The 27,625-nt window shown below is 36.5% G+C and overlaps 1 protein-coding gene across 1 annotated transcript in view; it reads left to right on the forward strand.

Annotated features, from left to right (window-relative positions):
• The first annotated feature begins 7,276 nt into the window (after window positions 1-7,276).
• LOC109430819 (peptidoglycan-recognition protein LA) overlaps window positions 7,277-27,625 on the forward strand; it is a 30,249-nt gene continuing 9,900 nt past the window's right edge. The window contains exon 1 of the mRNA XM_019706903.3: window positions 7,277-7,760. Within this exon, the coding sequence (XP_019562448.3) occupies window positions 7,400-7,760 (361 nt within the window). The 5' untranslated portion in view covers window positions 7,277-7,399. The remainder of the gene's footprint in view (window positions 7,761-27,625) is intronic.

Raw genomic sequence — 27,625 nt, forward strand, 5'->3', positions numbered from 1 at the left:
AAAACTTCCCACTCCCTACATACAAACAATATTTCTTCATTAATTGTTATTAATATGTCGAATAACTCGTACAGCTGCAAATTTCCCATTTTTTATTGAGCAATGCGTTAAAAAATGAGCTTTACGGTACTCTAATCCTCTTAGTTTTATCTTCCTAACGGCTAAGTGTAGATATCATGAACGAACTGCTTATACAGGGTGTTAGGTTCCTGAGTGCAAACATTTTAAAGGGTGATAGATGACCATAAACGGAGATAAAAATTGTTCTACGCATATGGCCAAATCTCAACCGTTACGTAGTTATTGAACTTCCCATGTTTTTGACTCTTATTGCCTTAACTGGAAGTAACTTGAAAATGGTCAAACTTATCGAAGTTTTTTTACCCTAATTAGAAAGATTATTGAATTTTCTAACAAATGGCATCTTTGAGTCGATTGGTTTAGTTAAATAACTAAGTTTTGTAGAGCAAAATAACTAAAAATAGTGTATTTTTATTGGTTTTTGTCAATTATCTTTGAAACATGCGTAATAAATTAAAATTCTTTCTTTGGCAAAGTTGTGGCCCCTGTTACACTCTACAATTCGTTCTTCGACACCAAACTTCTAGCTCTTATCGTTTTCTTGCAATTTTGATTTAAATGTGCGGCACAATGCGCAAAAAAGTGCTTTCCATGACAGTTGCAAATTTATGATCTGAAATGCGATGTTAAAATCGAACTTGCAACAAAACGATAAAAGATAGAAGTTTGGTGTCAAAGAACAAATTGTAGAGTGTAATAGGGACCACAACTTTGCCAAAGAAAGAATTTAAGTTTATTACGCATGTTTCAAAGATAATTGACAAAAACCAATAAAAATACACTATTTTTAGCTATTTTGCTCTAGAAAACTTAGTTATTTAACTAAACCAATCGATTCAAAGATGCCGTTTGTTAGAAAATTCAATAATCTTTCGAATAAGGGTAAAAAAACTTCGATAAGTTTGACCATTTTCAAGTTATTGCCAGTTAAGGCAATAAGAGTCATAAACATGGGAAGATCAATAACTACGTAACGGTTGAGATTTGACCATATGCGTAGAACAATTTTTTTCTCCATTTATGGTCCTCTATCACCCTCTAAAAAGTTTGCACTCAGGAACCTAACACCCTGTATATTGAGAAAAGGAAAAACGGCGTGTCAATAAGGCCGAAACAAATCTCATTTTCTTCTCTTGTCACTTTGTTCGTTGACCGGTCAAGGGGGGGATGATAAATAATAAATGTATTTGATAAAAAAAATACCCAAACAATTAGGAAAAATCGTCAAACTCATTGGATTTGATAAGAATTTTTTCGACAACTCTAATTTCACTTTAAATTGTTTAAATTTCTAAGTAATTTATTTGTGTCCCCCTCGAAATGTCGAAATCCGACAAAAAATTTCCGAGAGGGGGGGGGGTCTGACATTAGAGAAAATCGAAATGTGTGTCAGCCTAAGTATAATACTGATCGGATTTTTTAATTATAGGTACCTAATCAGAAAATTATCTACAGTTATCCAAATTTTCGAAGAATGCTTTTTTATTTGATTTTTAAGTTTTTGCATTCATGCAGAGAAAACGCTTCATTTTACGCGGGACTTCGAGTAAGCAATCAACTACAACATTTGAGTGTTTTTCTTTTTGGGTGTAATCGATGTCGTAGAAATATCCACTGATGAACGCCCAGAATAGGGTCTTGTATAAAAAAGTTATTGATTTTTTCCACCTTTGGGCTTAATTTTGCCCAATGTGCATTGGTTCAAATGTGAGCTTGATTGGTTAATCTTTCGCTCAACTAGAACCATTCTCGTAAAACACTTTTTATAAGACAACTAATTTTTGAACTGTCATATCTCGGAGATCATTGAACCGAATTGAAAGACATTTTTAACGATTATCATCAATATATTAATGCTTGGAAGTTCTTCAAAACACAGGTACTTTTTAAACGTTGAAAAAAGTTATGATGATTTGACATTTCCACCCATATAGAGGAAAATGAGTCAAATTTACAATACTGCACAAAAAATACTAAATGTGTTCTTCCTTTAATCTAAATGGGCTCTAATGTATGCCATTATAGATATCTTAAGAACAGAAGTAGAAAATCTTTGAAAATCTAAAATAAAATTAAACGGCATAGATGTGAAAAAATACATTCGTTTGAAAAGTACATAGGGTGGGGCGGGGCAAGATGGGTCGCGGGGCAAGATGGGTCCGTGCCATTTTCGGGCGCATTACTTATGTTTTGATTATGTTAATAATTTTGTTAGATGACCAGCATGAATATACAAAAGTTTGGGGCATTGATTGAAAAAATATTCACTCTCATTGGAAATAGAAACCAAAATGTTTTTTTGCCATTTTTCTTATGCGATACATTCCATATATTCTCCATATAAACGGCCGCGGGGCAAGATGGGTCACCTTCAATTTTGAACGTATTTTTGGAGCATTCAAAAGTTATTTATTTTTTATTACAAGACTATCTCATAAATGACTTCAATCAAGCGGAATAAATGCTCGAAATTATAACATAAAATTATGATAATTTTTTAGTAAAAACATCGATTTTCAAGTCGCCTCAGGACCACTCAAATCGTAAAGTTTTTTATATTCCAAATAAATTTATAAAATGTTTACTAGTAGCTCTTGTTTACTCAGTATGGATATGGAGCATATTTGAATGCGGAACAAATCTTATATTTTGACGTTTTTCGTTGAGAAAATGTTAATTACTTAAAAAGTGACCCATCTTGCCCCGCACTTTTTTCACGGCACAAAATCGATCACTTTTTAAAACTGCTTGTTTAACATCATATTTTGTATTTAATGAACTTTTTATCGACTTTTAGCATAGCTAACTAGTGTATTAAAGAGTAGCGGACGAATGCAAACCAATCCGATTTGTATTCACGAAGTTATGGTGATCCATCCTTATGCGACCCATCTTGCCCCGCCCCACCCTACACACTCAATTCTGAATTGCCTGTTCAGCACTTTTTGACGAAAATAGAACAGCAGAACTATTTCGGTAGCTTCGGTGATCGATTTTACTGAGGCTCACCCAAGGAACAATTCAAAGTCATAAATAAGCATGCATGTCGAACTATTGTTGGTTTATAACAATCGTAGCTGAACAAAACCAAATGCTGAATGATGAGCTGAAATGATGCTATTTATATTGTAAATAAGCCAGAATACAACATTAGGCACGTATGTGAACAGCAATTGAATTATAAGCCTAACAAACGTCAGCAATTTTTGTTTGTTCGATTTGCCCTTACTAGCTTTAATATAAGCTGAAGAAGAACTTTTTTCTACGCGTTAAAAAGCTTATGTTCCACAGTTTCCGAAAGCTGATTATTGTGGTCTACATAAGTTGAACAAATGCTTTTGATGTTTAATACTTCAGCTATTGTGGGAACGTTCAATAATGGTTTAACAGTAAGCTGTATAAACGGGTTTATGATTTATTTGTTCGATTATCACTTTTCGATTGAACAACAGATCAATGTGAATACAACAGTACTGGAACGTTCCTCATTATTAAATATGTATTGATGTGTGTTGCACACCAATGCGAAATAGTCGAAGCATTTGCTAATTTTCATAGCAATTTCAAAGTTGTAGACATCTTCACAACTTTCTTTTAATAAATATTTACAACCTTTCATAAATCTGAATATTGATCTTTCACAGCTTTGTGAAGATGTTTCACTCTTAGCGAGCAACTTACCAATTCCAGGATGGCGTAGTCGGTAAGGCATGCGACGGGTGATTGGGAGATCACGAGTTCAAGTCCCAAGTTGAGAAATTTTTAGAAGAGCTTGTGTGTTATAAATGCGTTTAGATGCGACAAATAAACATGATTGGACTATGATTGCACCTCGCACTTCAATTTGTTTTTGTATTCGCAGCAGATTATTATAGTTGAATACAAGTTTAATATGAGGCTGATATAACACAGATTACTTCCTACTGTAAAGCCTGTATCGCGCTTGCAAAAAAGATTGCTGAATAACTTCTCCATTTTTGTTTGAACAACGCCTGATTACAAGCTGTGATGAAATAATATTAAACTGTTATTCAATTAAATGTTTAATAAAAATGTCATTGCAATGTTGATTAAATGAGTGATTGTTCCTTGGGCAGTACACCAACTGTCAAAACCGGGTGCAAAAGGTAAACAATGCAGAATAGCTGTATTCAGCTGTTCTATTTTCATCAAAAATTTACCGTACGCGGTATTCCAAATTAAGTGTGTATGTTTTAAAGAATTTTTAAGCATTAATACATTGTTGATAAACGTTCAAAATTTCATTCAATTCGGTTTTCTGGTCTCCGAGATATGACAGTTCAAAAATTAGTTGTCTAAAAATAGTGTCTTAACGGGTGGCCACTAAATAACGGGAATGCTTTTAGCAGCTGATTAAAAACAATAGAAGCGTCCATAGAGTAAACATTTTTTAGACAAAACCATCGTCTATCTATCCACAAAGTCAGCGTATTTTTTATTTTGTGTCAACTTATTCTGTTCTGCAGAAAACGACATTGAAACAGGAAGCACTACCAAAATGCCTTGGACGGCTCTACTGATTGCTCAAAACAACCGTAAAAAAAGTTAATAGTAAACCATTATAAAACTAGAACCCGCCCGGTTTTGAATGAATTCCACATTTCGGCATCCCAAGAAACAGATCCTGAAGGAAATAGAGGAAAACTAGCAAAACCAATAAGCATGATATCATTTCACATAATAAAATCTTCTTTTGTGACATGGGCTGGATAAATCAATAGAATGCCTTGTTAAATAACAAATATTTACATCAAATCACATTTACACATTGAACAACATGTAAATGGTTCGTTATAAAAAAAAATAGCACAAAAAAAGTTCAACAATGAACCGCAGTGCACAAATTACATCGACACGTTTTGGTGATACAGAAAAATAACATTTTTTTGGAAATTTCTATAAATGTCATTTACGGGAAAAGGCTACAACCAAAGCAAAAAAAAACAAGTCAGTATCCCCATTTTTTCTTATTACTGTTTGAGTGTGTAGATGCTAAAGGTAGCTGAGAAACCATTTATTTTGACCAACGGTTTCACAGACGCAGAAAATGCGTGAAAGTAAACTCTGAAAAGTCGTACAAAGCAGTTGCTCCAACATCACTGCAAAAAAATACTGTACAAATTACTACGTTCAACTTTCTTAAATTTTATATTTTCCATGGACGTACATTGTTAAACCTTTATGATAGTTAAATTCAGATTGCCATTTTTAAAGATCATATATTTTTAAGAGCACATTCAAAGCATTCCCGTTATTTAGTGACCACCCGTTATGAGAACGGTTCAAGCCTCGCGAAAGATTAACCAATCGATCTCAAATTTGTACCAATGAATTTTTGATGTTCTCTATGAAAAGTTACAGCATGTTGAACTTTTTTATGAGAGAAAAAAAGTTGCCTATCCCAAACATTTTGGCCACCTCCTGTAGATCCGTTTCTCTTCTAATGAGCCGAGTACCGCCTTCGATTAGCATTCGACTTCTGGCGCAATTGCTCTAGTTCGCCATTCGTTGGCATTCCTCGTCGAACTACCATTACATTAAATGATAATTAAGATTAAGATTTAGATTAAGATTAATAATTCAAGTAATTGTGCGGATCTCTGTCGGACATTACATCAATGACATTGCCCGTCGATCAGTACCGTAAACTGGGGTGTAGTTGATCAGTGAGGTGAACCTGTTCATTCAATTACCTGCGGATATTGACTTTCAAGGAAGCAACAATTCTATTTTAACCATTCGCAATCCAACGACGTAACATTAAAATAGAATGGTAACTTCCTTGAAAGTCGATATTCGTGGGTAATTGAGTGATCAGGTTCACGCCACTGATCAGCTACACCCCAGTTTACGGTACATGGTCTATCTGAGAGAAAGTATCACCGTTTAGGTTTCGCCAGGTGAATTTTCTCATTTTCTTACGTGCGTAGCAGGTATTTCTGATTGCCATCACCTTAACAGCATCGAATGTCACAAACCACGGACAATTATTATTGATAACGGAATGAAGACTTTCCGCCCCAATGGCAGATCGAAAAAAAACTCCCTCAAATTGCAGCTACCAATAGGAACAAACGTGTTTCTGTTGCTGTATGGTATATTTCGATTTATAACAAATATCTATACCCTCGCTTTCTATTGAGGGGGATGCGTGGGTGGATCTATAGGTAGATAGACCCTACAACGACTGAAAAAATGTTAGTTTACCAAAACGGGTCAGGCCCAACATGCCTCAAGTTAATGTAGATTTGATATGATACTAGCAATGATCGACGGTCAACAAAAACTACACCTGACGTGGTCCCACAAATCCCTATTAACATAGGACTACTTAGCTGCACACGGCAACCTAGGACATCCAACATCCGGAAACTGGATGCTATTGGCCCAGGCGCAGGTTCAGAGAAGAAAGATTCTTATCGATGATGTGTTTATTGTTAATAATTTGAATAATATATTATTTAAATCACAGTCTTGGCATAGTATAAGATTGAACGTGCTGTGTCTAAGTAGAATCGAGCGATGTAGTGTATACTGGACTGATCGTATTGAAAGTTTTCCTCGAAACAGGGAAATAATTTTCCCACATTAAGTTTATCATCCATCGGCTGGTAATGTGCAATGTTAATCACGTGACTAAACAGAGACATTGATACATCTTAAATGAATTGAACTCACATGTTTGTACATTATGTATTTAAATCCGGCTCGAAATGAGAATTCCATACAGATTTGTTACAAACACAGCTCCTTTATTTAAAAAGTGCGCAGGTTTTACTTAATGCATTTATTAGGTACTCGTAACCGAAATTGCAAGAAAATTCTTAAAAGCATTGACATCCAGTTTCCTATCTTATTTTAGTTGAAATCGAAAGATCTAAAAATAGCCGCAAGTTGTATTACGTAAACAAACCAAATCAACAAGACTTGTACACAATTGCAATTCGCAATGCAATATAAAGCTTTCTCCTCAGATCGTTCACATATTTGCATTAGTATGGCGTTCCCATATGCAAACCTCGTTTAACGAGCCTCTGGAGTTTCCCACTCGTACAAACCGTTCTCGCTTTATTAATCACCGCCAACAAGTACAAACCAATATCTACCAACAACTGCATACAACATTCTCAAAGGTGCTCTTCGCACGTCTCGCAGTTGCTCAACCCGTTTAAGTCACTCATGCTTTAGTCTTGATGCTAACTTTAACCCGATCGGTGCTAAGATTTCACATCTCTCGCGCGTGATTTGGCGGGTTTTCCAACAGTGACGCGATAGCAATTAGTAATCAATCTAGAACATGGATCCCAACACCCCACAGCCGTCGTCGGGTTCGGCTTCGGGTACTCCACTACCGGAATCCGTGACGAACGCATTGATGAGCATTCAACCGCGGTATAACAGTTTCCACCAACACCATGCTATGCCCCATATGACCAGCGGTAACAGCTACAACCCGTCGCCGGGACAGGCACCTGGGTCAGTGCCGGGCACCACAAGCAATAGCAACAACAACAACAACAACCTGCAACCGGCGACGACCAGTGTGATAAATTTATCCAACTCCAGTGACGTCGTGATAGGTCCAATGACTCAATACCAGGGATCCGTTACCATCTATCAATATATGGATGCCACCGTGGAGGCAACCCGAATTGCTTGTAAGTATTTAATCAGTACTACTGACTGACGTTGATCCGCCCAAGCCGGCTTTGGGTCACGTATCCGTACGGGGCAGTGAAACCTATCTGCGTCATGATTGACCCCCGAATGGAGTGGCAAGTATTTCGTATGCTTCCGTTTGCGAAAAGTATTCAACTATGTGATGGCCTTTATTTTGGATGTCAGTTAAATATGCTGTTCAGTATTAAAAATAGAGAAAATGTTTTCACTTCCAATGAAACGCACGGAAAAGCACCAAAAACAAAGAAGGTGACAAATTTGTAGTCGGCTTCGAAGAGGTATTAAATTTAACAAATAAATATTTATTTCATGTGAATGTAGTTAGGGCATTGTAAGAACTCAAACTAAACTGTTCTTAACCTCGGTGGAGCGATAATATATACTAAAATGGAGGTTTGAGCTATGGCCAAAATATGTTCAACATAATCAGATGTGAACATATTTTGGACCACCTGTCAGATCCATCTCTCCAGTTCCTTCTTAAGGGAGAAAATATTCATGCCAATGTATTTAATGTACTCTAAAAACAGATAAATAGAATAAGTTGGGACCTCCCGTGATCTGGGTTGTTATACGTTTATTTTACAATGAGATTGTTGTGGGTTCGATTTATTCTAACAACTTTTCGTCAAGTTAAAAATTTTGATTTGATTTGTGTTTTAACAACTTTTCAACAAGTTGAAGTTTTAAGGTGTTCAGTCACCTAGTTTAGAAAAGTTGTCCTTCTCGGCAATCAGTTGATGACTGAGACAATGTGTTATCTAATGTATGTTTGACAATTACGTTTCATTCAAATTACTTTATTTTTGATGGCCTTTCCACTCACTACAATATGTGTGGAACGCCTTTATATTTAGCAAAAGCACTAAACTTTCACACTTCTAGAAAGCGTTACGTAATTTATGCATGGTGACTGACGTCGTGCAATAGTTAATAAATACACGTTTTGCGTAACATTTTTTTATGAAACATCATACTACAATGCGTAAAAACTGGCAATTGCAACAACATTTCATCTTTTTTTACCGTTACGTAATTTTTAAACGTTCCCTGCCCAAAAAATGAATAGAAAAGATGTAAACTTCACGTAGTTTTAACTATGTTTAAATTTTTGCTGAGGTGGCATTCATTTCATCAATCTATTGAAGTTTAGTTTGGTAGGCCAAAATATGTGCACTTGATGGTCCAAAATAAAATCAGGTGGTCCAAAATACAAGCCCGAGATCCTTCAGGAGTTTTGATATTTATTGTATTTAATACAACAATTTTAATTTCTGTTTGGCCTTTTTCGACAGAAAACATGTTGCTCTACGTAATGCCTACTGAAATTATCCATATTTTGAAGGGGAAACTTTCTTTTTTCGCTGAGTTGTTCATCCACTTCCTAAAGGGGTCCAAAATACCTCCCTTACCCTACGTTCGTGATTCCAAATAGGCGTTTCAAAAAGATTGCTGTGCTCATTGCTGCTACATACGTAGTGTGTGAGACACATAATAATAAGCTGAAATCGTCATATGTACAAACAACGTTCGAGTCATCTGAATAAAAAGTTTTAAATTAATTTTCGTCAAGAAAGACTTGGGCCCATAAACCTAGGCCGGAAAGTACGAAGTCGTTCAACATAACCATTTCCCACCAAACAGAACTAGTTGAATAGCAGTTTTTTAAACTAAAGTTTGCTTAAGAGTGGTTTGTTCCACTCATGTACAGCTAAAATGTTTGTTGGGATTGTGGGCTTCGTGGCCGAGCGGTTAGCGGCGTCAGTCGTTTAGGTGTCTCGTAAGCCTCGGACTGTGAGTTCGATTCCCGCCCCAGTCGGGGTAAACTTTTCGTCGAACGGAAAATTCTCCACTGGGCCACTGGGTGTTATATATGTTGTCCGTTGTCGAATGTTAGTAATGTTCAGTCTGTAGAGGCCGTAAGGTCGGAGACGGTGTAATTGTCTTTTAAAACATAATCAGCGTGTGTACCAAACAATGCACAAATAGGGTGACGAAGGGTATTATCGGCAAGTTTGTTCTCTTCGTCATGGGGTTTTTTTGTGGGCCGAATTGCCTGAAATTTGGGCATATAACTCAGCTTGGTTGGAAAGGATTTGAGGCCAACTCTGAGTCCAACAGGTTTAAAAAAAACCATGACGAAGAGAACAAAACTGGCAAAAATACGTAAGTTTCCCTATCATAACTATGGTAAATCTGTTTGAATTGGACTTCCCGAACGATACTTTGAACATTTCCGTTACTTTGCTGGGCATCGGGTATATTTATCGGAATGTGATTAGGCTGATACAAATTATATTTTGACTTTTTGTCTCTCCCCCCCCCCCTCCCCACCTTCAAAAAGTTTTGGCTGGATTTTGCATTTTGAGGGGGCAGATGAGAAAATATTTATCAAAATTTCGGGGTTTGGTAAAAATTCTTTAACAAATCCGACGAGTTTTAAATATTTTTCAGATTAAATGCTTTATTATTTTTATCCCCCCCCCCCTCGACCAGCCAAAGAGTGGTGGGACAAAAAGTGAAACAAATATTTGTAACGGCCTTAGTCAAATTTAGCAAACAAAAACGTAACAGTTACTTAGGCAGTGTACACTTCCACCACTCAAATCGTCTTCACTTTTTTGTGGAACGCATTTTGTTAAAAAACTGGATCGTTACCAATTCATGCAATTATGGTACACTAGATGGTACACGTGCATTCTTTTTTGTTGTCTGCCGATGTGTAATGATCTAGGAACCGTCCAGTTCGAGTGACCGATTTAAAATCAACTGGTTTAATTAAAGGTTCTAAAAGCCGTCATAAAACCAAACAGATATTATTTTGGTTTTATCATGATTTCACAGACTACTAGAGATTCTGTTAATCTTAAACATTTGAAAAATCAGAGGGGTGAGTGAGTACAGGGTGGCAACGTAGAAATGATACACTCGAAAACTGATGCTAAATTCAAACAGGATTTAATTTTTCTGTAAATTCACTTTTAATGATACAACAAAGTATTAAACTTACAAAGTATTTAGTTCAATTAGAATCATTCCCCTTTGTTTTGAATTACGATCCGCAGACGCTTCTCGAAGTTATTACAAATCGCACGCACCTCTTCGTCCGGCATTTCATCCCAAATTTTTACCAAACGGTTTTTTTAAGGTATCCAAAACAAAGTTCTTCACGTCGCCCACGTTCTCTAGCATATATTCCCATGTACAAAAGTCCCGTGGGTTCAAATCGGGAGACGAAACCAGCTATTCCGATGAGCTGATGAAGCACGGTAAATTTTACTTGCATCACTGCTCAACAACCACTGACTTATGCGTCGGTACTGAGTCCTGCTAGAAACAAAAACTTTATTTTTCAAACATTTTCTTGGCACTGGGGAATAGGTGATCTTTGATGACGTGTTGTAAAAAGTACTCTTTGTTGATTTTTATGCCCCTGTCGATGAACAACAATGGTAATTGGCCTTTTGTTGATATGGCGCCCCAAACTTTCACCGCTGCAGCACTTCGATATCGTTGAACCTCTCGTTTGTTGGCAGGAATTTCACGAAGACTTGCTTTATACACACTATCATTTTGTTTATTCAGAGACGCTTCCAAAGTAAAAAATTTTCGTCAGAAAAAAAAATGTTGTGAGCAGCGTGCGTCTTGAGCAGAACGCGAGATCTGGCAACCCTGTCGGAAATATTCTTCAGAGTCAATCCGTGAATCCTTTGTTTCTTAAAAGCCGCATATCTAAGATCCCGTTTCCCCAAGCACACTTGTTTTCAATGCAATAGCATGAATGGCAACGTAAGGCTCCCAAACTAGTGTATCATTTTCACGTTGCCACCCTATACAACACACAAACGCATGACGTAAAACGTAAAATAAAGCAGTTTCTAAATTGTACTCCACAGAACATAGTAGGGTTGCTGAAGAATCTCTAATTTAGCTGATTACTTATTGTGATTCCAAATGTTTTGGTGAGATTATTGCATGTTTTCCTGAATTTGTACGCAACGTTAATTATAATATTGTCGTTATGTTCTCCATATCTAAAAACATTATACTTTGAAAATCAGCCCAAATTTAATTTAATTGGAATGTTTTTCAACAATTTCATTTGAAGTAATTCCAGCAAAATAATTATATGAACATTCTCTAATGCATACTTAAAAAGGAATTATATGAAACTATATCCTTAAAATTCAGGAACTAATTACTGAAGGTGCTTGGATTCCTAGAGCTACTTTCGCAAATATTGATCCAACGACGCCGGGAAGGTTGAATAACAAAATCTACAGGAAAGCATATTTCGACAAATTCACAGGAAAATTTGTGTAATAATTTGGAAAAATACAGGATATTTTTTCTTAAGGAATAATTTGGTTTGATTTGAAATTCCACTACCTACTGATAATCTGATTCATATTGCATAAATACGTATGGCATAATCCAACCTCATAAAGAACATCAGACACGAATGCCACTTAAGTGGTAAAGTATCTTAAATATATCTATCTTATATATATAAAAATGAGTTTGAAGTCCCTTTGAGGCAGCAAAACTCACAAACGGATGAAGAGATCAGCATGACTCTTGCACTGTTCGATTCGTATTCACGGTGGCAGTGTTTACAAGCAGAAAAAGATACGAAAATGTACTTAAAAGAAGAACAATTTTAAAAATACTGAAATTGTTCCCATACAAAGTGGCGGCCAAAAATATTTTTTTGGGTTTTCCGCTTTTTTTTTTTTGAAAGTATTCTAGTAAGTTTAGCATAACGTTAGTCAAATTTATGTGTTTTCATGACATCTGGAAGGTGTAACTAGTATTTAACCCAGTTAAGAATCCTTATTCCTGAACAATCAACTTATTTTTTTTTTTTTTTGAGACAGTTCCAATGCAAATCAAAACTATAATAAGATTGCCATGCATAAGATAAAACAGGTGAGGTGGATGTGGAAGCACCACCCCCCCCCCCCCCCCCCTCGAGGCAAATCTGACCCCCCCCCCACCATTTTTTAATGTTATATAAGAGTATTGTTTTATCAATCAGGTATTTTGGTAAAGAATTGTTTGTCTACCAAGGTCCCCCCACCCACCAACTTATTCAATCTTATCCCCCTACTGTAATATTTATACAAACTCGTCGAAAGGATATTTTTTTAATATGCTTCTATTATTTTACTGAACACATATCAACATCATAACTGAGTTGATGATTTGTCTCAATTTTTAATACTGCAGGAATGAAAATACTGCTAAATAGAACATAATTTTAATTGATAAATTTCCATCATAAATTTTATTATTTAACTGTCTCTTGAAACTTAATCAAATTCACAGGCATATCTACTCATTTTTCAGTTCAGGTGACATCATTCCATATATTTTTTGGGAATTGTAAACATTTTAGATTCACTTTCACGATTTTTGAGAACATGGCCAATCAAACTCACCATATTTGAATCGTTATGTCTATATGCAATTTTGCTATAGTGTCCACATTACCGCTAAACATAATATCGTTTCCAAGTTCCGAATAAGTGTCGTGCCAATCGCTATTGTATTTTTCAAAGATTTTTTTGCATGAGCCTTTTGCTAAGGACTGTATCGGACATTAATTTTAAACGTTCACAATTGCCTGAAAAATAATCTGTTCGAAATAAACATAACTTTATAAAAATCTCTTAAATAAAGAATGGCAGTTCTGATTTTCAAAAAATAATCATTTAACTTGGACTTTTATCTCAAAGATTGCACATATGTTTTTAAAATTTTGAAAACCTCCTAAAAACTTAAAATTATGAAAACTTTGGGAAAATATTCAATTTTTTCTTTTGTTTTTGCGCAAATATATTCTTTTCCAGGATGCTCATGATATAGGAAAATTATTTTTATCAAGAAAAATTCCATCCGCAGTTCAGGGCAATTCATAAAAATAAAAAAATTGCCATTTTTCGATGAACTCTTTTTTTATGCGTCTTCAAAGAACGATTACGCAAATAAAAAATACAAAAAGTTGAACATTTGCATTTTTTTTTCGATTGGGTATGTATTTAAATCTATTGAAGACCTTGTTTTACCAGAGAACGGAGTTTTATAACCTCTGAAGATATTTAAAACAGAGCGTCAAAGTTCGACCAAAAAGTAGATGGTTTTTAGGATAGACCATATTCTTAATATTGGAGGTTTTTCTATCCAAAATAAGAATTTTAAAAGTCGGTTTTGAGTGATATGTTATGTGTACATAACTGCTAGCAATAATCATTATTTTCCAGATTTTTCCCCGTACATTTTTTTTTGCTACAAATGTTTGAAACGTTAAAAATTTAAAGAAAAAAAGGCAGTTTGTACAGATTGTTATTTTGTGTGGTATACTCATAGAATCATATTTTCAATAATACTAAACATTTTTCAAATTTCTGCAAGCTGTTATAAAATTAACTATATTGTGAAGATTTCGTAGAAGAACCGGAATGAAAAGACCAACCGTGCGTCGAGATAGAGCATTTTGAATGTTTATAGTTAATTTCCGATACAGTCCTTATGCATTGTAAAAATATTGTGCTACGTACTTCAACCTGAGACGAGACTCGCGAAGAGGAAAAAAAGCAACGTCAAGTGCAGCCCAACTGAGCTGTCAGTTGTAGCCCGTTTGATTACGTTACCTAAAACGAGGAAAGTATTGCTATCCGAGATAAATGCTGAAGCCAAAATTCATCCCGAGCAGCATTTTCTTCTCCTGTACTGTCAAAAATAAATTGAAAACAAAATATTCCAATGATTACTTTGCTTGGCGATTGTTGGCGATGCAAAATTTCACCTCAACATGATTTTGTGCGTGAATGGGATTCAGTCACACTGCGTGTGAGGTGATGCGGTCACGTACGTGTTTGAACCACCAGCCCAAAACATAATGTCAACACAGATAGGAAGAAGAAAAAAATAACAAAGTGGAGAAAAAGAAGACCGTCTTCGCGAGTCTCGTCTCAGACTTCAACTATTGAAGTACAATAGACGTTCGATAACTGCAACATGTTTACGTTTCACTCAACGAATGAAATTCTATAACTGTAAAAACTGGCAGATGTCATAGAACTGTCAGTTGCTGCAGATTGGAGCCAATGTGCATTTGAAAAACATCGCATTGCAGCAAAAATGCATGAGAAACACATCGCTTCGCTGTTGACATTTCATTATGACGGATAGCGGTGCGATAACTGCAAAATTGTTGCACTTAGCGGACTTGCGGTTAAAAAGCATTGCAGTTAAAGCGTTTGCACCGAGCGAACGTCTACTCCCAAGCAACATTTTGATGGTCAGTTAGTCTTGTATGGGTTTTTAGAAGCGTCATAAAGCCATATAACTTTTATTTTACTTTTATGGTGGTTTTAAAAACCTCTTTTAGTCTATTTAACTAAAAAATGTTACTTGGGCTGTAGTCGTTCTTCTTTAGTAAGGTCGTGAGTTCAAATCTCACCTGAGCTGTGGATTTTTTTCCCAATTTAACCAATAATTTACCCATCTGTACCTATGTACGTTGAGTTATTTGAAATTCATCAAAATTATGTTTTGCCTTGATATATTCAAATGCTTTTGTTGCATTGACTATTTGAGATATTTTTAGATCTAAAGTCTAACACCACAGACAAACATACGTCTCACTCTACTCAGTTCCCATCCCCGAGCAGACGAAAATATCAAAATAATAACTACAGAATCATAAAACCTGTTTTTATATCTCGGTTTGTTATTATTAACTTATTAAGTCATTACCGTTCCATAACATGTTCTGTTGGGCAATCTTATTTTGTTATGATCGTGCTCTTGGTATATTTTCTTTAAATTACATTTCAATAACATGTTTTGATGTAGCACAAGTGCAGTTATTATTGTGTCATTGAGACTAGTACAAATATTTGATCATTAATATTACAACATAACTTTGCAATCAAAACTACACCATTCGAGATTTTCGTTGTTCACAGCATTCCGTGAGGAACTGTAAGAGAAAATATTATTTTGTCATCAGTTCCTCTTCTTACTGACATTACGTTACAGTGCCAACTTATCAGCCTTTTAAGCACTTTGAAAAGTATACCTGTTTTTTTGTCCCAGTTTCAGTTAGGTATGAAACGAAAATAGAGAGTGTCATAGAGTGTTAGCAATTTTATGAAAATTTTGGATCAACTGGTGGAACTCAACGACGAACAACACATTTTCGACAAAAAATGTAAAAAAATCAGTCATCAAGAACTCCTTTGATTATTTTTAGACATTTAATTTTTATTGATTTCACTGCATCGAGCCCACTTAGATTAACTAGGATAAATGTGTCAATCAATGAGGTAATAATGTAAATTAATCTTATAAACAATGAACCACCTAATAAAGGGTTTCAAAGCGACGGTAGTTTTTCATCGTAAGTTGTTTGGGAAATAAACGAGAACTATTGTTTGTCTCTGTTTTCGATAAGAAATCGCTTGCGACAACAATAGCGTCTGAATTATGAATGAAACATTTAACAATAGATCCTATTGTTGCGCATCCCATTGAATACATATGGGACTTTGGAGGAGTTCCTATCCGCAACAGAAAAAAAGCAAATTTTGTTTTCAGATTGTTATCAATAACGTATTCATATCAAAATTTGTTATTGAAATATTTTCAAAATTCGCTGTTATTAAGTTGTTATCGAAACTAACAAAACATGTTATTAAACAGGTCTTCCAGGAACATTTTTTTTGTTATAATATTTGTTATTTTGCCGCTTATGACAGATAAGTTTATAACAGGATATGTTATGTAAATAACATGAAAATAACTCTTTCCACTCCTCAGTTATTTTTCCAAAATAACACATTTTATTATGTTGTTGCTATTCCCTTCTGCTCGGGTCGCTTCTCTTTTTAACGTAATTAGGGGCCGTCCATATACCACGTGGACAAATTAGAGGGGGGAGGGGGTCTGAGAAAAGTCCACGCTTGTCCACGGAGAGGGGGGTGGGGGTCTGTCAAATGTCCACGTGGTCAATATTGACTTAAGAAAAAAAAAAATTATCAACGATACAAATTATGTCGTATTGATGTGATTCTGTTTTATGACAGTTCCCTGTTATATGATTTTTATTAAATCACTTGTTTTTAGTTGGGGACGGCTGCTCAAAGGATAAAATCATAGCATTGCATACCAATTTTGAAATTTACTTAGCTTTTTACTAAAACTACTAAACAAAATCCTGAAATTTCAAAATGAAGCGTAGATAGTAACAGTGATGGAATTCCTATCAGGATTTTCGTTAAAATTCTGTTTGGATTTCCATAAAAATAAATAGGGGTATTAGGGGCATAATGGACACCCGGGGCGAAATGGATACCCCTGTTTTTACCGAAACCGTTGACTTTTATGTAAAACTTTTAATGCATAAGTGTAAAGGGACAAGTCATGGTTCTATTTTTCAAAAGTACCATATATTTTGCTCCAAAATAACCAAAATATCATTCAAATTAAAATGTGTTTTTCATATGGTGAAATTCTTATAATTTTGAAGCAGCATCAAATAAGGTATTACGAGTGTTGCAGTGTGTTCACCATAAAAACAAGAGAGTTGTTTCCTTATCTACATGTATACGAAGATTTAGCAAAGGATGAAGTATTTTATTTATGATCAGAATATACTTAAAATAACAATTTTAATGTTGTAGTCGATTCGGGGAGAAATGAACACTGGCAATAACGAATGGATGTAAGCGCATTGCATACTGTTAGGCGTTTTAGAAAGTTTGCAGAAAATCAATCCAACTATTTCAGCCAAAAGTTTATTTAATTAACTTAGATGTTATGTAAACTCATCTAACATGGAGTATTATATCTGTGGTATTGATCTTCGTAGGCAAAATACTTAACTGGTCGATGTAACCAAAGAATTAGCATAAAATATGCAGGGGTGTCCATTTCGCCCCGTACCTTTCCTGCCAGCCCTAAAAAACACACGGTTTACAATTCATTATTTCTTCACAATAAAGACATTCTACCTCCTGTAAATGATTGGAAGACGTAGGAAGCAAGTTAAAGTTGTAAGTCAACTGATAATATGTTAAGTTTTACTCTGTTATTCAGGCCTAACGTACTCATTTGCTTAGGGTGTCCATTATGCCCCTAATCCCCCTAAATAATAAATAATTTTTTGAAACTACTTCAATGTTATGAAATACATATATGTAGAAACTTTCAAGTCAAGAAACTTTGCAGGTAATTTCTGCTAAATAATCAAATTAAGAAATACAATCTTTGATAGTTTTCGTAATATCTAAAGCATTAAAGTCAACTGAAAATTGGGACAATCATGGGTTGGGAAATATTTAGAAAGCCATGGTAACCTATGTGGATAACTTGTAATACGAAAATATTCGTAATATATAAATTTAAGAAATATATTTAATACATTAATTATTCTTGGAAAAAAAAACTTTAAAAAAATTAAAAATCTCAATTTTTTAATAAAAAAAATATCGATTTTTTTTCTGATGTCCACGTGGACATCAGGGGAGGGGGGTAGGGGTTAGTGAAATGTCCACGCTTGTCCACGGGGAGGGGGGAGGGGGTAAAAAATCATGATTTTTCTGTCCACGTGGTATATGGATGGCCCCTTAGCATTGAGCGATTATGTTTTCGTGACGATGATTCTTATCGCATTTTGTTCCAAGTGATACGTCTGTTTGTCTGTGGTAACACGATGCTCCTATGTTCCATATTACCACAAACAATTACACGGTCCGACAAAAAATCAACTTTTGTTCTGCCCAGCTCTAAATTTCACTTTTTCTGATTGGTCCCGACTAAAAACTCATAAATCTGAAGTTTTGACCCTCCCCCTCCTGGGAGAGGGGAGGGGCGTTTATTTGAAATTTTGAAAAATCGAAAAATTTCGAGGTTTTTCGATCGCCATTTCGGCTAAACGCACGATATCAAAAAAGGAAAAGGTTGACCACGGAGCTTTAGGGGTTGTGCAACTACCAACAAAATTTCACGAAGATCCGTCAAGCCATTCTCGAAAAACGGTGTTTTTACGAAATGATGTTTTAAAGATTTCTTATATTGCACGCAAAGAATCCAACTACTATATGGCACAATTGCTGATTTAACCATGCCGTTTAGCATCATGGTGTCTTGGAGGATGTTTTTCACTACATCAATGTGCTTCTTTTAACCTGTTGGTAAAAATGGTCAATTCCCCTAAAAGTGAGATAGAAAATATACTTTTTGAATCTTTCAGGATACAAGGTTGATGTCTTCACAAGAGTTGTAGAAAATGCTGTTCTGAATAACTTTGTCGAAGACGCCAAATTCTTAACTCCGTTAGTTTTCAAGATACATTACTTTTTTATTACGGGCGGCCCCTTGAAAGTGTTTTTTTAAATAACTTTTTTCACTTTTGATTCCGCAATCCTATTCTCACAGTCTCCAATAGGTCATCATTTTGACTTTCTAAATAAGACAATTAATTGCACTTTCACATTTGTATGAGGTTATTTGCTTACAATTGCCTATAAAGTAGTGCGGGGCAAAAGTTCGCACCCAAAAGTCTGCACAAAATAACTATTAAGCGGAAAAACAATAATTTCGTTTTTCATTTAGTACACAACAAAGGCAATTGAGTTAGCATTAGCATTAGCATTAAGCAAGTCGCACAAATTCGTAGGTGGTACAGTCCTGGATCGTTGTTATGAGGGTTGCATCCTTCCTGTCCGTTACCAAAGCACAAAGATTTGGGACTAATCTCTGACTCTTAGACAAGATTTACGCAATCCTCCAACGATCGAGGGCTGTCCTGGCCACGTCCTTGCGACAGCTGAAGGATGGGAAAGGAATATTAGTTGGAAACCTATGAAAGTACATAGAGACCTCTACATTCTTTCAGGCCTAGGCATTACGGGAATTTGGGTGTACGTGGAAGGGTAAAGTTCAAAAGAAACGTTTGGTCAACGTTCAGGTGCACAAAATAATTTTGATTGGTGCCTGGTTCCTTTCCCATCTTAATCCTTATTGGGTGTCAATTTCTTGATTTTGCTTTGGCTGACCAAGCCATGTGGGAAATTACACTGTTGAAAATGCTTTGACATCCATGTGCACAACAGAACACGTGCTCGATGAACAAATTGAGATTTGAAATTATGAAAAGAAATCCACGTACTCCGGTGAGACTCGAACTCACGACTCCCAATTCGCTAGACGGGCGCTTCTATTCCTTCAAGCTACGGAGTCACTCGACTATCTCCGTCGCCAGCAGGCCTAGAACTGAACTCGATTCCACAATCGCACATGGTTATCTTCTTTTCACAATCCAAACCCCCTTCGGATGGGATTAGATGAACATCTAACACATTGTCTGTTGTGCACATGTATGTCAAAGCGAGAGAGGAAGTTATTTTTAATTGTCGAGAGCTTCGGGCACTGCCTCCCAATCACTTATTGGTATGGCAATTAGTGTGCAGTCGGACTCTTGACGGGTCGGTCAAGCAAAATCAAGAAATTGACATTTGTAAGGTGCTACGGTCACCTTTACCGTATTCGGTCGGCCGAGGACCGATATTTTTTTGTATAGAGCAATAAATGTTCCACAAATCTCTGAATACCTTTTATACTTGTATACAGTTTATACTTGTGAGTAAGACTAAAATCTCGTATCCTTTTTATGTTTTCGTAATTATGGTCATTTTATATGAACAATACCATATTCTCAAAATTTACTTAATCGCCTCAAACAAAAAAAAAACATTGCTCTAATTTCTTCGTCATTAAAAGGTGAAAATAAGATCTTTTGAAGAATACTAAAAAATTGAAAATTCACTTGAACCATAAGATAAGAAGTGCCAAAAATAAACCATTTTTAGAAGAAACCCAAGGATAACTTTTATTAATTGGCTTATTAAAAACTCCCTAATTTTGCACAATATTGACAACATAGCTTAATCTAATAGTTTAGGTGTAAAACTTTTATTTAAGCTATAGATACGGCACTGGATCATTGTGCAGTGGTTCATTGTTCCATGGTGAAAAAAGAATTCAATCGATTAACTTTTGTGAGGAGCCGTGTTATCTAGGTGGCCATGAAAACAAATTCATTCTGTGTAAACATCGTACCGGCCAAACGCCAAATAAGTGAACTTGTGAAAAGTTGATTTTTTTTTTGAATTCATCCATTCTACAGGAAACCAATATAGTGGAAGTTATATTTGAAAAATATTAGATTTTATTTTATTGTTATGTTGACATTACAGTTATTAATTTTAACCCTCTAATACCAAACCCCGACTAAGGGCGCGGTATAGTTTGAAAATTTTTGTATTTTATATCTGATAGCTAGGATTGTTAAGCACATCTAAAAATTATTTTCTAATGTATTCTGAAGCGTATTTCCTTTTTTATCATCTTAAAATTTATGTTTTGCTGACCTCTCAGATGTCATTATTTCTTTTGTATTAAATAGCGACAATTTACATATTTCAAAATTTTCCCCAACCATTCTATCATCGTAAAATAGTTTTGCGAAATTGAACACTAGCATTATTTTTCCAAAAGTAACACGAAAAAGGAAATTTTTCTAAAGAATATTTAAAAATCAAAACATTTCAACATCTCTAAATATTTTTGACTCAAACAATGAGAACTTAAATTTGCTTTAAGGAAAAAGATAACAGTGTAGGGAATTTAAAAAAAAAATAGAGAAAAAAGAAATTTATAAAATTATGAATAAAAAAGCATCTTCAACCAAATCAAGTTTAAATCGATTTAAGATGACGAATAGTGATGTTGAGATCCAAATAAAAAACACATTTCGTTGCTATAGTGAAAGGATAAACATGAATTAACTTGAAATAAATGGAATTTGTACCATTCAACTATCTTTTATCATGTGCGAACTTTTCCCCAAGTATGGGGCAAATGTTCACATTGAAGTACTTGCATTAAAAGCTCTATTACTAGAGCTACAAATACACGAGCAGGAATGAATAACTCCCGCATAACTGAAGCCGCCGGTAATAAAAACGTAATGTATCTTGAAAACTAAAGGAGTTACGAATTCGGCGTCTTCGACAAAGTTATTCAGAACAGCATTTTCTACAACTCTTGTGAAGACTTACTTACCTTACCGGTCAGGCTAAGGCCGGGGTGGCCTCTGCTGTACATAGTAGCCGCCTCCATTCCACTCGGTCCATGGCTGTTTGTCTCCAGTTCCGCACTCTGCGTAGGGTCCGCAGATCGTCCTCCACTTGGTCGACCCACCTAGCTCGCTGCGCTCCACGTCTTCTTGTACCGGTCGGATGACTCTCGAGAACCATTTTAGTCGGGTTGCTATCGGACATCCTAATGACGTGACCCGCCCACCGTAGCCTCCCGATTTTCGCGGTATGGACGATGGTTGGTTCTCCCAGCAGCTGATGCAGCTCGTGGTTCATTCGCCTTCTCCAAGTCCCGTCTTCCATCTGCACTCCGCCGTAGATGGTACGCAACACCTTCCGTTCGAAAACTCCAAGGGCGCGTTGGTCCTCTGCACGTAGGGTCCATGTTTCGTGCCCATAGAGGACGACCGGTCTAATCAACGTTTTGTAGATGGTTAACTTCGTGTTACGGCGAACTTTATTCGATCGTAGAGTTCTGCGGAGTCCAAAGTAGGCACGATTTCCTGCCACAATACGCCTCTGAATTTCTCTGCTGGTGCCGTTGTCGTCGGTCACCAGTGAGCCCAAGTACACAAATTCTTCAACCGCCTCGATTTCATCACCGTCGATATGAATTCGGGGTGGCGGGCGCGGTGATTCCTCCCTGGAGCCCTTTGCCATCATGTACTTTGTCTTCGACACATTAATGACTAATCCGATTCGCCTGGCTTCCCTCTTTAGTCGGATGTACGTGTCCGCCATCGTCTCAAATTTACGAGCAATAATATCAATATCATCGGCGAAACCAAGCAGCTGAACGGACTTCGTGAAAATCGTCCCACTCGTGTTTATCCCCGCTCTTCTTATTACACCCTCCAAAGCAATGTTGAACAGCCAGCACGAAAGACCATCACCTTGCCGTAACCCTCTGCGAGATTCGAAGGGACTCGAGAGTGTCCCTGATACTCGAACTACGCACATCACTCGATCCAACGTCGCCTTGATCAACCTTATCAGTTTATCCGGGAATCCGTATTCGTGCATAATCTGTCATAGCTGTTCTCGATCGATTGTATTATACGCCGATTTGAAATCGATGAACAAGTGATCGGCGTTAAGTCAGAGGGAACCATGTGTCTTTTACTAAATTTCTAGAAAAATGACTTTAAAGTTTGCAACTCTATAAGTTTTGAGTATTTCAACAAATGTTCTTGATTTTTTACCATAAATCTTAATAACTATTCATCATATCATTGCTTTGTATTGATCGCGTAAAAACGTAAAATCAAGCTTAAAACCGAGAAATTGCTAAGTAATTAATTGTACTTAGTCCACTCTGACTGAACGGTTTTTGGAAAATCTTCAACTAACTACAGTTTACAATCAAGTTCTTACATATTTGATGAAGAAATAATGCACAAGTAGGACAACAGGTAATAGGAGTGGTGTATAATGTGAGCAGGAAGTTTGAAATTTGATATTTCTGTTATTACACTGTTGATTACTATTTTCAATTTTTACGTTCAGTCAGAGTGGACCAACTACAACAGTTCAATATCACATGAAGGGTAGTCAATTAATGAGCTATTTAAGAATTCTTAACTTGAACACTTAAAAGCTAACAACTTTTGAATGTATTTTCATATTTCGGAACGTTTTTGAAATATTGTAGTTACACAGTTCATAATAATTTATTCAGAGGACTGGCATTTTTCAAAAATTCGTTCAGACAGTGTGAACCAAGTACACAATCCTTAAATAAACGGTAAAATCAATTTCTTCATGAAACGGGTGTTGGTATATTTCAATGTGATGCCCAAAAGCTACTAAACAAACATATTTTAATTTGGAAAGGATTACAAAGATTAAGGTAATTTCAACTATTTGTCTTAGAGACACATGGTCCACTCTGTCTGCACGCGAAATGCCACAATATGCTTCAACACAATGATCTGTAAAATACGATATTGACTATAATAAAAATGAATTTTTACGTGCTTTCTTGACCAATAATCATCAGAAAATGCGATAGGGAGTCATACGATTTGGAAACGTATCACATTTTGATGATCAACTGTTTTATTAATTTGATTTGAACCAATAAATATTTTTTCAACTCTCTTGACATCAAGCATATGGTCCACTCTGACTGCACACTATTATCGATTTTTGTAGTTCAATCAAAAGGAAATTGTGCTTTAACTCTCGTTAATTGTAACATTAAGAAAATTGGGTGAATGTTCCAAGTAGCTTAAGTAATTCTTAATCAAATGCCCTAAAAATCTAATTTTCGTCAATTTTGTTACTTGGTCCCCTCTGACTTAACGCCGACCAAGTGATGTGTGGGCACGTTGTATTCGCGACATTTCTGCAACACCTGGCGGATGGCGAACATCTGGTCCGTTGTAGCGCGTTCACCCATGAATCCAGCCTGATATTGCCCCACGAACTCTCTTGCAATCGGTGATAGACGGCGGCATACAATTTGGGAGAGTATCTTGTAGGCAGCGCTCAGTAGTGTGATCGCGCGGTAGTTTCCGCAATCCAACTTGTCACCCTTTTTGTAGATGGGACACACGATACCTTCCATCCATTCCTCCGGTAATACTTCCTCCTCCCAAATCTTGGTAATGACCCAGTGTAGTGCTCTCACCAGTGCTTCTCCACCGTATTTTAGAAGCTCGCTTGGTAGTTGATCTGCTCCAGCGGCTTTGTTGTTTTTCAACCGGACAACCTCCTCCTCAATCTCTTGAAGGTCAGGGGCCGGAAGTCTTTCGTCCTGTGCACATACTCCTATATCTGTTACCACGCCACCTTCGGTACTTGCAACGTCGCCATTGAGGTGCTCATCGTAATGCTGCTGCCACCTCTCGACCACCTCACGCTCGCTCGTGAGAATATTCCCGTGATTATCTCGGCACATGTCGGCTTGTGGCACAAAGCCTCTGCGCGAGCGGTTCAGCTTCTCGTAGAACTTTCGTGTGTCCTTAGCGCGGTACAGCTCTTCCATCGCTTCGCGATCTCGTTCTTCCTGCTGGCGCTTCTTCATCCGGAAAACTGAGTTCTGCCTGTTCCGCGCCTGTTTGTAACGTGCCTCATTCGCTCTCGTACGGTGTTGCAGCATTCTCGCCCATGCTGCATTCTTCTCGTTTTTCAACTGTTCACATTGGCCGTCGTACCAGTCGTTTCTGTGATTGATGTGATGTGATCTTGTGAAGACATCAACCTTGTATCTTGAAAGATTCAAAAAGTATATTTTCTATCTCACTTTTTGGGGGATTGACCATTTTTACCAACAGGTTAAAAGAAGCACATTGATGTAGTGAAAAACATCCTCCAAGACACCATGATGCTAAACGGCATGGTTAAATCAGCAATTGTGCCATATAGTAGTTGGATTCTTTGCGTGCAATATAAGAAATCTTTAAAACATCATTTCGTAAAAACACCATTTCTCGAGAATGGCTTGACGGATCTTCGTGAAATTTTGTTGGTAATTGCACAACCCCTAAAGCTCCGTGGTCAACCTTTTCCTTTTTTGATATCGTGCGTTTAGCCGAAATGGCGATCGAAAAACCTCGAAATTTTTCGATTTTTCAAAATTTGAAATCAAAACCCCTCCCCTCTCCCAGGAGGGGGAGGGTCAAAACTTCAGATTTATGAGTTTCTAGTCGGGAGCAATCAGAAAAAGTGAAATTTGAAGCTGAGCAAAAAAATTGTCGGACCGTGTTATTTTCAGATTTGTGTTCGTTGAATTAACTACTGTGCGATATTCACGATGCTAGCGTTTAAGTTGAAAACAAACTTATGAACTGAGAATATTGTCCTCGACTTTTTAATACAAATAGGTAGTTTTTAGTAAAATTAATATATAAGATGTGGTGTTTCCCTGTTGGTAAATATGTATTGAAAATATAAACAAGATTTTCGTGAACAAAAGAAGCATTTCAGTCCAGATGCGTTGATACAGTTTATGTAAGGAACGATAATTTTTGATCCGTTTTTACCTATTTTTAACATAAAAATAATTAAGTGTGTAACATTTTTAACGCTGAAAAACCTCCAATGCTTCTTGAAATGCCTCCAAAATCCCCCTTAAACCCTCTCGAACCGAATGTAATGCCCCTGAAACATCCTGAAACCCCCCAAATCGCTTCTGAGACCTCCCTGAAACGCCCTGTAACCCATTGTAACGCCCCAGAAACGCCTCTAGAAGCTCCCCTGTGACATCTTAAAACCCCCTGAAATCCCTGAAATTTTCACATGTATACCGGACATGACTTTTCACGACGTTTTTTTATATAACGCGCATTGTTTTACGACGATTTTTTTTAATAACGCGGTTTTTACGACGTTTTTTTAAAGAACGCGTTTTTTTCACGCGGACAGCGTAAAAAAATTCAGCGAAATTTAGTAACTCTCGTTGAGACCGGCCCACTATTTATACAAGGTGATGATTTTTTTAAGGACCTTGCCAAAAAGTAATGAGGAAATTGATTATAAGTTATGTAGAATTGATGCTCAAATTGATGGATTGATCTCGATTTCGGTCATTAGAAAATTTCATTAAAAACCACCTCAAACGAAGTGTTGTTGAAAAGTAGAAAGATAGAACTACTCTTAACAGTGTTAATGTGTCCCTAGTAATTAGCAATAATTAAGATGATATATCTAAAAGCTGAGTTGGGATTTTTACTTCGGTTTTTCTGTCATATGTCACATACCTATAGTCTTTTTTATGGCAAAATTTCCTGGAAATTTTCCGGAATTTTGAATTACCTAGTACACTTTGTCAAGGAGGCCTCTGGAGTTTCAAAACAGAGCGTAGACAATAACAGTGCTGGAGTTTTTATCCGATGTTCCGATGGAATGGATTGCCTGAAGTTTCATATCAATTTCCAAAACTACTTCGAAGTTTTAGAATAACTGTAGAAATGCAGGACATCGAAGTCTAAACCCTAGCACAATAAAATGAAAGATAATGAACAACGGACAAGAGTTGGGATTTGGAATTTACATACTAACCCTTACCCAGCATGCCGTATGAAGCTTGAGATCCTAGGACCGAGCGAAGTTCGTTGGCCAAACTTTATAGAATACAAATTGACATCGGGTTAAACTCTGCTATAGTCTGACTTACGAGGTAAACACGTTCCTCATCATCGTGCAGTTGGTTTCCTGCTCAACGCTCACTCCCACGTGGATGAAGAGGATGACGTGGAAACGCGAAGGTTGTAGGTTCCGACAACTCGGACTACGCGGACGTCATGGTTTCGGAATAATGAGCGAAAACAAAGAGCTGTTTGCAGAGTTTTGAGATAACAACGATGATGTTCTGCCGACAATCATCACCCAGAGTTTTTTATCAAATCCATGTCAACATTACAGAAGATAGAAACAGCCAGTAATCCTGTCAATTTGTCTGCTCTGCTCATGATATGAACATTCAGAACACTTGTAGTTAAGTGTAGCTCTAAATCTAATCAGCTCTATAAATTTCACTCTGGATTTGGATGCATCGAGTTACAAATAAGACTGTAACCTTACTTCAATCTAGATCTAGAATCAATATTTCCATTTAGATTGAAAAATCCCCAAATATTCTGACAAGACCTTAGTAGCAACAGGTATCTATTACATGAATCAACCTCGTGTTATTAAGCTCACCCCTATGTTCACCCACACTCACAATGCGC

Source organism: Aedes albopictus, chromosome 2, assembly GCF_035046485.1.
Source record: "Aedes albopictus strain Foshan chromosome 2, AalbF5, whole genome shotgun sequence".
Classification (NCBI taxonomy): domain Eukaryota; kingdom Metazoa; phylum Arthropoda; class Insecta; order Diptera; family Culicidae; genus Aedes; species Aedes albopictus.